The sequence below is a fragment of the Heptranchias perlo genome, chromosome 45, assembly GCF_035084215.1.
Source record: "Heptranchias perlo isolate sHepPer1 chromosome 45, sHepPer1.hap1, whole genome shotgun sequence".
NCBI classification, from domain to species: domain Eukaryota; kingdom Metazoa; phylum Chordata; class Chondrichthyes; order Hexanchiformes; family Hexanchidae; genus Heptranchias; species Heptranchias perlo.
The window spans coordinates 2256621-2274256 of NC_090369.1; the positions used below are offsets into that span (position 1 = coordinate 2256621).

The 17636-nt window shown below is 51.1% G+C and overlaps 1 protein-coding gene across 1 annotated transcript in view; it reads left to right on the plus strand.

Annotated features, from left to right (window-relative positions):
* The window catches only part of huwe1 (HECT, UBA and WWE domain containing E3 ubiquitin protein ligase 1), a 194705-nt gene that overhangs the window by 145224 nt on the left and 31845 nt on the right, over nucleotides 1-17636 (plus strand). Inside the window, exons 55-62 of the mRNA XM_067976234.1 lie at nucleotides 5036-5264; nucleotides 6083-6261; nucleotides 7724-7813; nucleotides 9322-9476; nucleotides 10033-10093; nucleotides 13279-13386; nucleotides 14331-14639; nucleotides 16604-16847. Of these exons, the coding sequence (XP_067832335.1) occupies nucleotides 5036-5264; nucleotides 6083-6261; nucleotides 7724-7813; nucleotides 9322-9476; nucleotides 10033-10093; nucleotides 13279-13386; nucleotides 14331-14639; nucleotides 16604-16847 (1375 nt within the window). The remainder of the gene's footprint in view (nucleotides 1-5035; nucleotides 5265-6082; nucleotides 6262-7723; nucleotides 7814-9321; nucleotides 9477-10032; nucleotides 10094-13278; nucleotides 13387-14330; nucleotides 14640-16603; nucleotides 16848-17636) is intronic.

Consider the following 17636-nt stretch of genomic DNA (forward strand, 5'->3'; position numbering starts at 1 on the left):
GGTCCAGGGGACAATACAGGGCTGGAGAGGTGTCAGAAAATGCGAGTGTGAAAAGCTGGAATGGTTTTTTTTAATGAACGTCTTTTTCTGAAATTAGATTGCAAGCTTAGAGGCCGCTGTCTACGGGGCCTCTTTGATTTTTTTTTAAAATGTGCGTTTAAACTCTGTTAGTCCCGTGCCGTCATTTCTCCTGATGCTGCTGATGGTCCCTGGTGAGGTCAACTGAGAGAATAACGAGTGGGGCACTGACTCGAGAATACTGAAGGTGCTTGTGGCTTGACCGCTTGAGGTCTGCAGGATTTATCTGAAGCTACCGACAGGGACGCTGTGTGTCCAGTACCTGCCTTATTATCCCCCTTTTTGCTCAGCGCAGCATTCTTGCAGATTGCTCCGACAGCTGCAGATCCCCGGGTGGCGCACTGTGAGCAGGTGCAAGAATGGACAAGACCGTTTTTTTGCCCGTCTTGTCTCCGAGCCTCATGTTTACTTCAGTGCCGCGCAAGGCTGTGCTGTCGTGGGCACAATTGCAACTATCTCGTTATCAGAGCAGAGATCGGAAAAGAAAACAGCAAATTAGTGCCAGTTTGACACCCAGCAGAAGTTAAAATTGATGAAATGTTTTAAATGTCTGCTAAAGTTTATTTAGTTGTACTTTTTTTTTCATGACCATTCATGTCATTGTAGTAGCCCACCATTAATTGACTGTGTGCTTTGAGAGTCATCCTCTGTGGAGTATTTTCACACCTAGAGCAATCCCTCTCCTCCCAATGCCTTCAAACGGTGTGGTTTCCGTACTATTAAATGCCCTTTTCAACCCGTACCAAATTAAGGAGTTGACAGTTGGGTGTGGGATGAGAGGGTGTTCGAACACTTGCCTGGACAATCAATTCTGATCTAACCGAGCAACAGTTGAATATCTCCTTTCATTAACTCTCACCTCTCCTTTCTTGCACATGTCATCTCTTCCCTCCCTGTTTTTTTTTAGTTCGGTGTTACTCTGATATCTTGGGCTCACTTTCTTTCTTTCTTCCTCTTTTTTTTCCCTTCTTTCATTTTTTTTTCTTTCTCTTTCTCTCTTTCTCATTCTTTCTCTTTCTCTCTCTTTCTCATTCTTTCTCTTTCTCTCTTGATTTAAATGCTGGTTTGAAGTGCTGAACCTGCACTGTCCCCCTCGTACCAAGCCTGGACAATCCCAGTCCTACTGCTAGTGGGACACAAGTCCTCTGTGCAGCTATGCTCTTGCATATTTCACATAGGAAACTCAAATAGTTTCTTTGTTTTTCGTGATACTCAAACTTATTTTGGAAAAAAGCCTCGAACGTCTCTGACAGTTACAGGAAAGCATGGGTAACCAAAAGCATTAAACGTGGACACCTGGCCGATTGGATTATTTAATATTCTCCCCCTCCATTGTAGTTTTTTTAGTAACACTGCATATTAGAGGTGTGTGGGAATGACAAACTTCATTAGCAAAACATGTGGTTTCTAGGTGAAGGGACCGCTCGGGCTTTAGAAAGTCACTGCTGCCAAGGGGCCTTGTCCAAAAAAATAAATGTTTTAATTGGAAGATGGGAGGTTCCTCTGGAGCAGTTCTGAAGAACCACAGTAAATGGAAAATCGCAAGTTTTGAAAACGGCAGCACCTCAATCATACAGAAACCTCCTTCAATTCAAAGCCTCGACAGTGTGCAGGTTAGCGGTCGTGCGCAGGCTCACTTTACACTGATCCAGCAGCAGGTAGAAGCAGTTTCTGGCCTTCACTCCTCAAGTGTTAAGAGGGACCTTGATCCCTTTTAAACGAGGCAGTGGGGTGAGTACGGCCCTGAAAGCGCACGCCTGTGTTTTATCTCGTACCGTTGGACAAGACCCCTTGGACTTAAGAATTCACTCTCGCTAAATGCTGATGTGCGGTAAGAACCTGTCTGGCAAAAGTCACCTTTCGATTCCAGATGCACTCACTGGTCTGCTTTCTCTCTTACTTTGAAGTGGTGAAGTTGCATCGTGATTTAAGGGAGGGTCTCCAAAAGACTTGCATCTACCTCAAAACGTGTAGTGTTTCACACAACATTTCAACGTAATCACCACAAGAGTCAGTGACTCTCCCTCGCCCTGCAGCTTTACCTTTCGGCGCGATGCTTCATTTGGTTTGTCCATCCTCTCACTAAGGGAACCTTTTTTTTTAAAACCTCTCCCGAGTACAATTACGTGCTGTCCCTGGTCGAGGGGGCGCAGAGGCAGCCTTGGCCAAGGCCTCAGCTGTTGCTGGCCTTCAATTTGAGGCAAGGTGATGCCTGATGTGCCCAAGGGCAAAGCCGTATTTGATTGGTCGCGTGAATGCCCTGTTGCTTGCGAGGAACCTCCGCTCCTCGTTTGACTTTGTTTTGGCAGGCGTGGTGGTTCTCGATGCTGCACGAATGGGTAATCTTGCTATGCTCGTGTGTGCACATGACTGACGTGCACTGGAACAGGAGGAGGCCATTCAGCCCCTCAAGCCTGTTCCGCCATTCATCCAGATCATGGCTGATCTGTACCTCCGCTCCATATCCCTTGACACCCTTAACTAACCAAAAATTCAACAACCTCAATCTTGAAGATTTCAATTGACTCCCCAGCATCCACAGCCTTTTTTTTAGGGGGGGTGGGGAGACTATTTCAGATCTCCACTGCAGCCACTGTCACAGTCAGCATTCATTTCTGGCTGTGCTCCCCTCTCCCTCCAAGGTTGGACTGTTCCCACCATCCTTGGCTTTCTGTTTCCCCAAGTCCGAGAACATCAAAGTTCTACAGTGGAAAATATAACCATCGAAATGAGTGTCGAGGGTGGAGATATCTTCAGTCACTCGCGGGTATTTCCCTCTCTTGGTGCCATTTTGTCGTCTCCAGGCAAATCGGGTCGCCTGCTGAATTGCACGTCATAACTGAGGAAACACTAAATGTGCAGGAGGCAGATGTGCGGACTTTTTGAGATTCTTTTCAGGTGGGGCATTGGTATAGTCACAACCCTGGGTATACTGGATGTTGTATAACCGTACCCCTGCTCCAAAATCTCGACAGAAATGCACGTAGTATTAAACCACCGACAGCCGCCTTCAGCCCCACAGCGCGATGCCTGTTCAGAGCTGCAGTGCCTTACCGTTGTCTTTTAATTAACTCTTAAGCACCTCCCCTTATAACAGCTAGGTGGTGTGAATTGGAATGCTAACCTTTCACCTTTTAGACATGGGTTTAAATCCAGCCCGGAAGGCTGGCATACAGCTCTCTCTTCTCTGCTTGTACGGGTTCGATGGAGTTCCCTGTGCAGATACTTCAACAGAACGCAACTGCCCAAACTCAGCACAGATTGGTAGTAAATTGTGAATCGCCCTCCGGCGACAAGGATGCGCTGGTGCACTGGATGCGCTTAATTTGTAGTTGGCCGTATTCTTTAGGCAGTGCAGAGGTAGTTTAATCTGTATCTAACCTGTGCTGTACCTGCCCTGGGAGTGTTTGATGGGACAGTGTAGAGGGAGCTTTACCCTGTATCTAACCCTGTACCTGCCCTGGGAGTGTTTGATGGGACAGTGTAGAGGGAGCTTTACTCTGTATCTAACCCTGTACCTGCCCTGTGAGTGTTTGATGGGACAGTGTAGAGGGAGCTTTACTCTGTATCTAACCCTGTACCTGCCCTGGGAGTGTTTGATGGGACAGTGTAGAGGGAGCTTTACTCTGTATCTAACCCTGTACCTGCCCTGGGAGTGTTTGATGGGACAGTGTAGAGGGAGCTTTACTCTGTATCTAACCCTGTACCTGCCCTGGGAGTGTTTGATGGGACAGTGTAGAGGGAGCTTTACTCTGTATCTAACCCTGTACCTGCCCTGGGAGTGTTTGATGGGACAGTGTAGGGGGAGCTTTACTCTGTATCTAACCCTGTACCTGCCCTGGGAGTGTTTGATGGGACAGTGTAGAGGGAGCTTTACTCTGTATCTAACCCTGTACCTGCCCTGGGAGTGTTTGATGGGACAGTGTAGGGGGAGCTTTACTCTGTATCTAACCCGTGCTGTACCTGCCCTGGGAGTGTTTGATGGGACAGTGTAGAGGGAGCTTTACTCTGTATCTAACCCTGTACCTGCCCTGGGAGTGTTTGATGGGACAGTGTAGAGGGAGCTTTACTCTGTATCTAACCCTGTACCTGCCCTGGGAGTGTTTGATGGGACAGTGTAGAGGGAGCTTTACTCTGTATCTAACCCTGTACCTGCCCTGGGAGTGTTTGATGGGACAGTGTAGAGGGAGCTTTACTCTGTATCTAACCCTGTACCTGCCCTGGGAGTGTTTGATGGGACAGTGTAGGGGGAGCTTTACTCTGTATCTAACCCGTGCTGTACCTGCCCTGGGAGTGTTTGATGGGACAGTGTAGAGGGAGCTTTACTCTGTATCTAACCCTGTACCTGCCCTGGGAGTGTTTGATGGGACAGTGTGGAGGGAGCTTTACTCTGTATCTAACCCTGTACCTGACCCTGGGAGTGTTTGATGGGACAGTGTAGAGGGAGCTTTACTCTGTATCTAACCCTGTACCTGCCCTGGGAGTGTTTGATGGGACAGTGTAGAGGGAGCTTTACTTTGTATCTAACCCTGTACCTGCCCTGGGAGTGTTTGATGGGACAGTGTAGAGGGAGCTTTACTCTGTATCTAACCCTGTACCTGACCCTGGGAGTGTTTGATGGGACAGTGTAGAGGGAGCTTTACTCTGTATCTAACCCTGTACCTGCCCTGGGAGTGTTTGATGGGACAGTGTAGAGGGAGCTTTGCTCCACCAATACGTGAGGAAATTACAGGACAATCGTGGGGCACTGTGACTTCAAGCTGCAAATTGTTGTGAAAATAGATTTTGAGGATTAGACTTATGTTGATCTGTGGAGTTGCTGACTCCCCAGCGGTTCAGCCCTCTCTGAACCGCTGTGTGCCCCTGTACCAATGTCGATCAGCCCGCCACAACTCTTAATATAAAGACAGCAGCGCGAACTGCGGGGTCCTTTCTAACTTTTCTCCTCTCTTCGTAGCGGACATACCCCCTGCCCCGGGTAACATTCCCGCCACGCACCCGCTCATGGTTCGGCACGCGGATCACAGCGCCCTGACGCTGGGCACGGGATCTTCCACCACTCGGCTCACTCAAGGCATCGGGCGCAGTCAGCGGGCGATCCGGCCGTTCGCTGCCAACACGGGCCACACCATCCACGTGCATTACCCTGGGAACAGGCAACCCAACCCTCCGCTCATCCTGCAAAGGTAAAAGATTAAATTGCTGTGAAACCTCGGAGTGGGGGGGGTCTGCTGGTCTCGGCTCTAAGCTGGCCCCGTTTTCTGTTGCTTTCCGAGGTTGTGTTGTGATCCGCTGTCTCACTTCACACGGTGTTGGCTTTGGCTCATTTGGTGGCACTCTCGCCTCTGAATCAGGTGGTCATGGATTCGAGCCCCCCCTCCAGAGACTCGAGCACATAATCTAGCCCAACACTCCCCCAGCGCCAGTACCGAGGGAGCGCTGCGCCGTCGGAGGTGCCGTCTTTTGGACAAGATGTTTAACCGAGGTACCTGGCTGCCCCCTCAGGTGGACGTAAAAGATCCCATGTGGCTATTTCGAAGAGGAGCAGGGCGGGGAGTTCTCCCCGGTGTCCTGGCCAATATCGATCCCTCAACCAACATTTTTTTTAAAAAAACATGATCTGGTCACTTATCACGTTGCTGTTTGTGGGATCTTGCTGTGCGCAAATTGGCTGCCACGTTTCCTACATTACACGGTGACCATACTTCAAAAGTACTTGATTGACTGTAAAGCGCTTTCAGACGTCCTGAGGTTGTGAAAGGCGCTATATAAATGCAAACCTTTAAATCTTCTTGCACTTTCTCCAGTGCTTCTGTATCCTTTTTATAATATGGAGACCAGAACTGTGCACAGTACTATACAAGTTTAACGTAACTTCCAACCAAGGTTGTGTATGTTTGAAGTAACTTCTCTGCTTGTGCGTCCTGTTCCTCACTATGAACCCCAGTACTTTGCCCCTTTTTTGGCCTTATTAACCTGCATTGCTGCTTGTAATTGCTTACAGGTTGCTCGGGCCGTCTGCCGCTGCGGACATCCTCCAGCTCAGCAGCAGCCTGCCCCTGCAGAGCCGCGGCCGCGCCCGGCTGCTGGTCGGCAACGACGACGTCCACATCATTGCCCGTTCAGACGACGACCTCCTGGACGACTTCTTCCACGACCAGACGGCCACGTCCAGCCAAGCAGGTAAGGCGGCCGATCGGAAGCGAGCCGGTCGTCCAGAGATTTCTGAGGGGGATAAGGTGGGATGGGGGGAGGGGGGTGGCGTCAGAGGCTGTGTCCACGGCCCCCGCTGGCCTGAATCCTGGGGCTTCTGTACCCTGGCGTTTTTGGTGTGAAAAGATCTGAGGCACAAATCCGCGGGTCGAGTCCTTCGGCCGTAGAACAGCCACTCGTCTGGTTTTGGGGGTGATCGGCCAGTAATTGTGCTAATTGAACAAACGTAAAAGGAAATTAGTTAAATACTTAAAGGGGAGAAATTTACAGGGCTATGGGGAAAGGGCAGGGGAGTGGGACTATTTGGATAGCTCTTCAAAGAGGTGGAACAGGTACGATGGGCCAAATGGCCTCCTTTTGTGCTGTATAGTTCCATGATTCTGTATAAAAGGGTCAGGTTTTTAAATGCTGGTAGTTTTTCTTGTTCAGGACATACAGGCGGGCAAAATGTTCCCTCTGTCAGCTGGAAACCCCCTTTGCATACGCACAAGCGGACTGTTATGCACTCGGCCCAATTTTGGAGTGGACCAAACAGGTGGTCACCCTGTACAACAGGACCTATCGTCAATTCCCCAGTACAGCCTCGGTACCGCACTGGGCAGCGTCGGCCGTCATTAAGGGCTCGGGTCCTGGAGCGGGGGCTCGAACCCATGACCTTCTGACTCTAGACAAACCTGTCACCAACTGAGCCGAGCTGATGGAGGGGGGGCGAGTCCTTTAACGTTGTGCATTGGGAAGGTTTTCAGTCGGATTTTGGGAGCTCGGAGGTTTGTTTGTTAGAGTGCCGCCGCGGTGAAGCAAGGTGGCAGCGACCAGCTCTGTCGTGTTTGAGCCCGGTTTTTTTTTCAACCGGTCAGAATACTGAGCTTTGCGACCTGCGATCAAATAGAAAAGGAGAGCAATCGAGTAGGTCATGGTGTAATTCTGCCTCTGAGTAATCGCAGAAGGTGAGAGCTGAATTATCGAGCGTCGTGTCCGTTCACAGTGATACCAGTGTGGTTTATTAATACCAACTTGTAATCAGTGATCCATCTTGGAATGTTTTTCTTATCGAAGGTTTGAAAGGGAAGTGTTCCCAATGAGGGTGGGGACTGTTTGCCAGCGATGCTGTGCTTTACTTGGTTTGATTTTTGGGCCAGTGGATTTGGGTGTGCCAGCTGAAAGGGTTGGAGCAGTAAATTGGTTTCTCTTAATTGCCAGCCTGTAATACTTTCCGACGTTCACGCCTTCAAATAGCTTTGTGTCACTTTCCGGTATTTAAATGCTGGGGGAAGAGCCTTGCGATGTCTGGTGCAGTGTGCAACAGGCGAGAATAAGAGGCCCGCGGCCAGAGATTCTGTCAAGATGGGTATGGGACACTCCACGTACTTTGCCAATGCAGCTCATTCGGGCCACCTGCACTACCTTGGTTATAATGGTCTCTTCTCTGCAGGTACCCTGTCCAGCATCCCAACCGCACTGACCCGCTGGACCGAGGAATGCAAAGTTCTGGACGCAGAGAGTATGCACGACTGTGTAGCAGGTGAGTGTGCACAACTGGAATCCAAAACTCGGGGCCATAAATATGAGAGTCACTAATCAATCCGAAAGGGAATTCAGGAGAAACTTCTTTACCCAGAGAATGGTGAGGATGTGGAACTCGCTCCCACGAGGACTGGTTGAGGCGAATGGCAGAGATGCATTTAAGGGGAAGCTGGATAAACACACGAAGGAGACAGGAATAGAAGATTATACTGATAGGGTGAGATGAAGAGGGGAGGGAGGAGGCTCGTGTGGAGCATAAACACCAGCTTGGAAATGTTGGGCCGAATGGCCTGTTTCTGTGCTGTAAATTCTATGTAAGAATGCAGCGGGAGGGGGGTGCGATTAAGACTTGCTGGTGGGGGCTCAGATTCGAACTCCACCCCCCCCTCCCGCTTTCACTCTAGCTTGGGTACAGTTCCACGGGCGCCTGGTGCCTTCCAGTTCCTCACCCGAGAGGCCATTCTTGTGTGAGTCTATAACGAGTATTGGCAGGCTGTTTGCTCCCCACGCATGCACTTTGAGTGGGGGGGGCACTCGAAACTGATGAGAGCCGGGAGCCCCCTTTCCCTTCCAGCCCTGTGACCTGGGGATAATTTTAGCGCACCTGCAGCCGCTCTGGCTAAGACCAGCGAACTCTACACATACCGCGGATCAAACATGCAAATTTCCTGCCCCGCATCGCTCTGCCACTCAGTATGTTAACCAGCATGGCCGCTCGGGAAGCCTGGTCCCTGTTTTTAACATGGCTTCTAACAGGTTACCGAGTCTCTTAGCTTGAGCACAAAACACCCACCCAAATGTCAGACTGGGGGAGACACAGGTCCAAACTTCCACTCCACTATGTTCTTGATCTCGAGGGCGACATCAAGGGGAGGAGAAGAGATGAATCTCTTCTTTCATACTTGTATGGCGTCTTACCACTTCACATAATGAATTTGAGTGCAGCTACTGTTACTGAGGCAAACACAGCAGCAACAAGCACAAACAGCAGGGACATGAAACACCAGTTAGTCTGTTTTTGGTGGTTGAGGGGTGAATCGAGAGAGCTGCATGCAGCTTTTCGAATTGTGCCTTGGGACCTGTAACATCTACAAGAACGGACAGGTGACCCTCGGTTTGACACTCCTCCAAAGGGCGGCACCTCCAACAGTGCTGCGCTCCCTCAGTGCTGCGCTGGGAGTGTCGGCCTAGATTATGGGCAGAGGTCCTGCAGCGGGACTCGAAGCCACAGACTTCTGACCTAGAGACAAACATGTTACCAACTGAGCCAAGCTTGACATCTGCTGAAAAGCAGCTTCGGTCTGAGAGCAGTTCATTCACCCTACCCTTCTGGGGGTGGATGTGAATCACTGAAGGCCCTGTGAAGAGAGAGAAGGGGTAAATGATAGTGCATGTCCTTCACCGGAGGGTAATGTCCCCTATCCCCCAGGAGGGAGGTGCGGGAGGGCTGTGTACCTCTACCGGAAATGCCGCACTAACTCTGGATTGAACCTCTAATTGACGCAGTGGTGAAGCTGCCCATCATCCAATATCTGGAGTCACTGCGCGACGAGGAGTTGGAGGAGCGGAGAGAGAAACGCAGGAAGCAGCTGGCAGAAGAGGAGACCAGGAGAGAGGAGAAGGCCAAAGAGGAGAAGGAGAACAAAGAGCAGAACACGCCGGTGAGTGAGAGGCGTTAGCTGTTGACTAGACCCACGGTGGGTGGGGGGGGGGCTTGTATCCCCCCCATGCTCCCCATTTGGCCTGGAGGATGAGTCATTCCTGGTTGCTGTGCCTTTTGGTTGGTTATGAAACAGCCTTGGCAGGGGCCTGAGAATGTTAAGTATTACTGTGCACATTACGGGTGACTTGATTTTTGTAAGAGCCACCGGGCGAGCTCTCCTCATGGGATCACCACCCTGACTTGTCGCTGCAACTTAATTTGAGGGAGGGGAGACTGGAGGGAATTCCCAAACTCAAATATGACTTTAAGGAGAGGAACGAGTGTGTGAAATTTGTCTTTTAAAAAGAAAGCTAGTTTTGTAAAACAAGAAAAAAGGTCGTTACCTGAAATCCCAGTGACCGGAAGAATGGTAACCGCGCACTTCAGCAGACAAGGGTTTGGTTTAAAGTATTCGTCCTTCCTTTCTCCTCCCAAAGATGTTCGTGTGGCTTGTGTTTTTATTATTTCTTTGCTCGGAAACTGATGGGTTAACTGCTGTCACTGTGTTTGTAAAGCAGGCTGCAGGTTCCACCAGAGCTGCCAACTCATCTGTTCAAGGTGACAAGAGTCAAACAGGTTGGTTACTGCTCATACGTACTGTGCAATCTGCACCTCCTGTATCCAGTCCTTTGTGTATGATATTTCAGTGTAGCGGTAGCACAGTGTATGTAAGATGTGGAGGGGGGAACGGGTGGGTGCAGATGTTTGAAGGCTTGGTAGCTGCAAGATGGGAGCTTAAGGATGTTTGTTCCCCCTTTCCCATTTTCTCCTCTACACTGTCCCGTCAAACACTCCCAGGGCAGGTACAGAGTTAGATACAGAGTTAAGCTCCCTATACACTGTTCCACCAAACACTCCCAGGGCAGGTACAGCACGGGTTAGATACAGAGTAAAGCTCCCTCTACACTGTCCCATCAAACACTCCCAGGGCAGGTACAGGGTTAGATACAGAGTAAAGCTCCCTCTACACTGTCCCATCAAACACTCCCAGGGCAGGTACAGCACGGGTTCGATACAGAGTAAAGCTCCCTCTACACTGTCCCATCAAACACTCCCAGGGCAGGTACCTCATTCAACTTAAGCCCTTTTTCTCTTTCTTCCCCACTCCAAGCACCCCAAGGTACCCAAGGAAGGTAATACTGGACTGGGAGATTCTACTAGGCTGTGCTCGTGCAGCCCGTGGTGGTGAGGCAGCAGCCCTATTGGTGGTTGGGAACAGACTGCACATCCTGGGCTCCATTGCAGGAGATGCATGGCTCCATTGGGCCCAGTAAAGAGGAAAACCAGGGAGAGAGAAGAGGGCTATCAAAAATTGATAATGGGGAACCTTTGAGTTTCTGCCTCCATCTGTTGCCCACATTTCCTCACTCCTTTCTCACCCTAACAATTCTTGGCTTGTATTTTTTTTTTGCTGACTTAAGTTTTAAGCGTCGCTGACTGGCTGGAGATGGAATGGTGCCCTTTGGGATGAGGTAGTAGGTTGTATAGTTTTAGGGTCATACCCGATCTCGGAGTTAACTATGCAATCTACTGTCTTTCCTACGGTGGCAAGCGTGGCCTCTCGAAGCTCGAAGGACACGCGGTCTTCACGTGCACCGATCGCAGGGTCCGTGCGTAGAATCGGTCGTTTCTCAACGAGACTGTCGCAACTTAGCTCGCGTGGCGTCCGTGCCTGAAATGTGTTAAAGCTGATCACCTACGTACATCCCGGCTGTGTGTGCGCGGTTACCACTCGCATACAATGCTGTGAATCGTGGGTCACGCAGTACTGAGGGAGCGCTGCACTGTCGGAAGTGCCGTCTTTCGATGGACGAGACGTTAAACCAAGGGCCCCGTCTGCCCTCTTGGGTAGATGTAAAAGATCCCACAGCATTATTCGAAGAAGAGCAGGGGTGTTTGCCCCGGTGTCCTGGGGCCAATATTTAACCCTCACACAACATTAGCAAAACTGATGATCTGGTCATTATCTTATTGCTGTTTGTGGGATCTTGCTGCGCACAAATTGGCGGCTGCGTTTCCTACATTACAATAGTGACCACACTTCGTTGGCTGTGACGTGCTTTGGGGCGTCCTGAGGTTGTGAAAGGCGCTATATAAATGCAAGTCTGACTTTCTTTGAAACCTCAGGAGTTAGGTACAAGTTATTGCTGCAACCGGAGGTGCGTTTGGAGTCAGGCTGTCATTGGCGCTCGAAGAGGAGCGATTGGATCTATATGCTTTGGCACGATGAGGTAGTAGGTTATATAGTTGTAGGGCAGTGATTTCCCCTTTTGTTTGTTTGCCCTGTTTGGAGATAACTATACAACCTACTGCCTTCCTCGCTGAGCAGTCAAACGACAGACATGCCCGCTCTCAGACCAGCTGGCGAGGTCACGGTTACAAAGGCGGTTCTTGATGTCGGTGTTGGGTTTATCAAGGTGGATGTCATATTGAATGAGGTGCAGTTTCAGAGCCGTGGATGGGAAAGGGAGTAAGGACAAGTCTGCACACTCTTGTTAACTGGTCTTGTGAATTTTTTATGCTGATCCAAGTGAAAGTTGGTTCAGGCAGGCAATCCCAGAACATTTGTAGCACAGATTAGATACAGAGTGAAGCTCCCTCTACACTGTCCCATCAAACACTCCCAGGGCAGGTACAGGGTTAGATACAGAGTAAAGCTCCCTCTACACTGTCCCATCAAACACTCCCAGGGCAGGTACAGGGTTAGATCCAGAGTAAAGCTCCCTCGACACTGTCCCATCAAACACTCCCAGGGCAGGTACAGGGTTAGGTACAGAGTGAAGCTCCCTCTACACTGTCCCATCAGACACTCCCAGGGCAGGTACAGCACAGGTTAGATACAGAGTAAAGCTCCCTCCACACAGTCCCATCAGACACTCCCAGGGCAGGTACAGGGTTAGATTCAGAGTAAAGCTCCCTCTACACTGTCCCATCAAACACTCCCAGGGCAGGTACAGGGTTAGATTCAGAGTAAAGCTCCCTCTACACTGTCCCATCAAACACTCCCAGGGCAGGTACAGGGTTAGATACAGAGTAAAGCTCCCTCCACACAGTCCCATCAGACACTCCCAGGGCAGGTACAGGGTTAGATTCAGAGTAAAGCTCCCTCTACACTGTCCCATCAGACACTCCCAGGGCAGGTACAGCACAGATTAGATACAGAGTAAAGCTCCCTCTACACTGTCCCATCAAACACTCCCAGGGCAGGTACAGGGTTAGATACAGAGTAAAGTGGTCACCTTTGCCACCCAGGTAGTGTTGTTTTTGGGATTCAGATGAGGTCTTCGGGGCATGTGTGGGTTTCCCAGTGATGTTCCTGGGGTGGGGACGCCCCCTCTTGTATGGGTGCACACACCAGAGAGCATTTCTTGGTTGGGGGTGGGGTGATGGAAAGCACGACTGGGAGCGTTTCCCGATAAATGGGTCACTGTGACCGAGCTGTACGGCACGTGGGGGTGCAATTTGGGACCCCCTACTTTCCTCTGTGAGCTGATGTGCGTACGGTTTACTTGATACTGTCTGGAACAATTGTGAATCATTCCCATGGCTGTCTCCATTACTGGACTAAGTGTCACGTCCGCTTAGGAACTCTGTTACAGATGATTGTTCAACATGCACTGTCTTTATTGTTCGCCGTCCAGTGAAGCAAAGTAGTAACCCCTGCTGTACAGTATGAACTTGGCCCCCTCTCAGTCATCCCACCCACCCGTCGTGAGATGCCTTGTAACGGTCCTGAAACCTTCTCCTTTGCGCCCGCACAGGTGTGAGCTCCAGCGCCCTATCGGCCACGAACGAAGCCATCAGCAACATGGCCGCCTCGATCGCAGAAGCAGCGCTGGAGGCCATGAGGACCCACGGCCAGTTAGCGGGTTAGTACCTAAACCCATCGCCGCCCCGCCTCAGCTCATCAGCTGCTAAGACTTGATCTTATCCAAAACTCTGCTGCCCGTATCCTGTGCTCGCTGACCTACACTGGTTCCCGGTCTGGCAACGCCTCGATTTTAAAATTCTCATCTTTGTTTTCAAATCCCTCCATTGCCTCGACCCCTCCCCATCTCTGTAACCTCCTACAACCCTCTGAGATCTCTGCGACCCCTCCAATTCTGGCCTCTCGCCCATCCCCGATTTCCATCGCTCCACCATTGGCGGCCGTGCTTTCAGCTGCCTCGGCCCTCAGCTCTGGAATTCCCTCTCTCTTTTCTCCTTTTTAAGATGCTCCTTAAAACCTACCTTTTGGTCACCTGTCCTAATATCTCCTCGTACGGCTCGGTGTCAAATTTTGTTAGTAAAACGTTCCAAGGAGCAATTGCTCCTTAAAGGGGCTGTATGAGTGCAAGTTGTTAATGGGGGGAGCTCCTTGCCGTTCTTCTAAAACACCGAATCTATGTGAAGGTATTGAGCCAGGCTGGCTGCTGTCAGAGTTGGCCGTCTGGTCACCACTGGAATCCGAAGTGCTGTGGGAATGCTTTTAAATCAAATTTTTCCAAACCCCCTCTTTCCCCCGTTCCTCCCCCTCCTCCGGCCTCTCTTCCCCTGGTAATCTGGGCCTTGAATCACCGAAGGAGGCCATTCGACCCATCGTGCCTGTGCCGGCTCTTTGAGAGACTCGCATCCCATCATCACGTGGGGAATCGCAGGCTCAGACCCGCGACCCATTGCCGAGTCACCTTCAGTAAGAAGTTAGTTCCTGCTGGATTATCCTGCACGTCTCAGTCCTGTGGTATCGCTGCATTTTAAATTGGAGGTATCTTCTGGAGTTTTTGTTTTAAATAACGATGAAGTGACGTGCTCCTTTTTAACTTTTTTGTTCTAGACGCGGAGCAACCCGTCATTGGTTCCAGCGGGTTGGACACCCCTCGACTGGAAAACTTTCTGCCAGCGGCAGCCTCGATGGAAGGTACCCCCGCTACGGAGACACAGGTCCTGGGCTCTCTGGAGACCGCCCAGCAGCCCCTGGCCGCTCTTCAGCCTGGAGGCCAACCGTCAGCGCTGCAGCTGGCGTCTGCCGAGGAGGTGACGGCGCAGTCCCTGATGCCCGTCGAGCCCGCAGAGTCGGCACCGGACAGGCCGAGCGGAGAGGCCGAGGCCCTGCAGATGGAAATGTCACCGGCACCGACCACAGGTGGGATTGACCGTCGAGGAGCTGCTCCCCGATTGTGCGAAGGGTCTCGAGTGCATCAAACCTCTCGGCGGTGTACTGGCCACGGCTGCCGGGACAGCAGGCTGCTCTGCCTTGCTCGAACAGTGTGTGGGGCACGTAGGAGCAGGAGGAGGCCGTTCAGCCCCTCGAGCCTCTTCCGCCATTCAATCAAATCATGACTGATCTGTATCTTAAGTCCACCTACCTGCCTTGGGGGAGGGGAAAGTATGTGAAGCTGAGGCGGGGAGGGGGGAGAAACAGCAGCCAGCGCCAAGCAAACCCTATGGGAAGGGGCAGTCCCAATTGGGAGCCCAGCCATCAAGTTCTTCGCAGGGAAGATTTTCCCCCAGAATCGAGGGCTTCACGCTTTTTTTTTCCTCCCCAGCTGAACAATCAGGGTCATGCTCTCCCGGAGGATCTTATCCTGGCGCATCCATTTTTAAAGAACTGCCTTACAAATTGGCATGTTTTGCGACTGCACGAGTTTAGTTCAAGGGATACGGGGATCGGGCAGGAAAGTGGAGTTGAGGTGGAAGATCAGCCATGATCTTATTGAATGGCAGAGCCGGCTCGAGGGGCCGCATGATCATCTACTCCTATTTCTTCCCTGTCTCTCTCACTTGTTTCCCCCCACCCCCAAAAACAAATCACTGGTTAATTGTGTCTGTTACAAGGCGTGTTCAGAAGTCAAGGCGCTGTTCCTGGGGCTCCATCACTTCTCGGGCCTCTCGAGAGCATTGGTTGTTGGGAACAAGTTGGAAAACTTCCATCAGCCAACTTAACCGGGACGTCCTGTTAATCAGAGCCCCCTTTCAAAATACAGCTCGGTGAAGATTCAGAATCAACTTCGACCCCCCCTGTCGTTTCAAAATGGTTTAAACGCCAGTGGGGTTGTTGGAAAGGAACATGTGGGCTTGGCTCGTTCCGTAGCGTGCTTGCCCCCACCCCCCGAGTCACGAGGTTTGTGACTTCGAGTCCCAGTCCACGGCTTGAGCCCCAAACCTCCCAACAATGCAGCACCCCCTCAGTGCTGCACCGGAGTGTTACTGCATTATGTGCTGGATTAGGAGCCCCGATCTCCGTCTGGGGAGCCACTGGATTAGAGTCGAGTGGCTCCTCCTCAGAAGTTGGGCCTGTTGCGTGATCATCTTATCGGGGAGCGGGCAGGAAATTGGACATGAATTTAGATTTGAGGTTAGGATCAGACCAGCCATGATCTTATTAAATGGCGGAGCAGGCTCGAAGGGCCGATTGGCCTACTCCTGCTCCTATTTCTTATGTTCTTATGTTCTTTTATCAACCCAAAAAAACAAAGAACTTGCATTTCTCCAGCGCCTTTCACCACCTCAGGACATCCCAAAGCGCTTCGCAGCCGCTGAATTACTTTGGGAGTGTGGTCACTGTTGTAATACAGGAAACGCGGCAACCAATTTGCGCACAGCAAGATCCCACAAACAGCAATGTGATAATGACCAAATAACCTGTTTTTAGTGATGTCGGTTGAGGGATAAGTATTGGCCCCAGGACACCGGGGAGAACTCTCCTGCTCTTCGAAATAGTGACCATGGGGTCTTTAATATCCACCTGAGAGGGCGTCTCCTCTGAAAGACTGCTCTTCCAACAGCACTCCCTTAGTACTGCACTGGGGAGTGTCGGCCTGGATTGTGGTGCTCAAGCCTCTGGAATGGGACTTGAACCCACAACCATCTGACTCAGAGGCAAGAGTGAGACCGACTGAGACATTTTAGTTCAAGGTCAGCGTTTTCAGAGGCTTTAGAGCAGGTCGCGTGCCTCTTTGGTCATAGAAAATCGGGTGCGGGGGCTAAAGATGGAAAACCTTTTTATTTAGTTTATATTATCTTTGTATTTAGAGTTATAGATGTGGTAACTCGTGCTGAATCTTTTTTCTTTTCTCTCTCGCCCTCCTTGATCTTAAAATCCATCAGCCTCCCAGTCTCCCGAGAGAGTCGAGGGTTCGGACGCACTGGCGACGGTGGGCAGTCAGCTGGAGGGCTCTCCGATGGACACGAGCAGCCCGGTGTCTGGCATGTTGGAGGAAACGGCGGGCGAGGGCCTCGGCGCGGGAGGCAGCGAGCAGGAGAGGCCGGCCGCCGAAGAGAGAGGGCCGCCTTCAGAGTCAGCGGCGACTGCAGAGGGCCAAGCGGAGCCGACCCCGGCCGGAGAGCAGAGGTGAGCGCTCAGACCGTCACTGGGTCAGCACCCTGGGGTTCCTGACCCGACGCCATGGTGGGAGCACCAGTTCAAGGAGAGGGCCCAGAACCACCTTCTCGTGTGTCAGCAGTAGCTCAGTGGGTAGCGCACTCGTCTTTGAGTCAGAAGGTCGTGCGTTCCAGTCCCCACTCCAGATGCTCGAGCACGTAATCCAGGTCGACACTCCCAGTGCAATGCTGAGGGTGTCGGAGGTGCTGTCTTTCAGATGTGGATGTAAAAGATCCCACGATTTCCTGGCCAATATTTATCCCTCGACCGACATCACTAAAAAACAGATGATCTGGTCATTAACACATTACGATTTGTGGGACCTTGCTGTGCGCAGATTGGCTGCCACATTTCCCTACGTTACAACAGTGATTACACTTCAAGTGCTTTGGGACGTCCCGAGGACGTGAAAGGCACTGTAGAAATGCAAGTTTTTTTTTCTCTGGGCAACTGGGGACGGGCAATGAACGAGGCCTCACCAGCATCTCACATCCAGAGAGCTTTAAAAAAAAAACTTCAACTGTTGAACCTTTTCATCCAGAGCCCTGGGCCTCCAAACTATGGGCTGTATCTGTCAGTGGCGTTTGGGAGCCTTTGTACTGTGTTCAAAGATCAGAGGCTGCTCTCCAGTGGCTTTTTTGGGGTTTAAATGCACGGTCAGGTGAGCCGCAAGGCCTCGGGCACCATCTCTGGGCTGTGCAGAGTTGGCTGCTGTTTCTGGGGCATTACAATTATCCGCCTTTTCCCCCCCCAAAAACG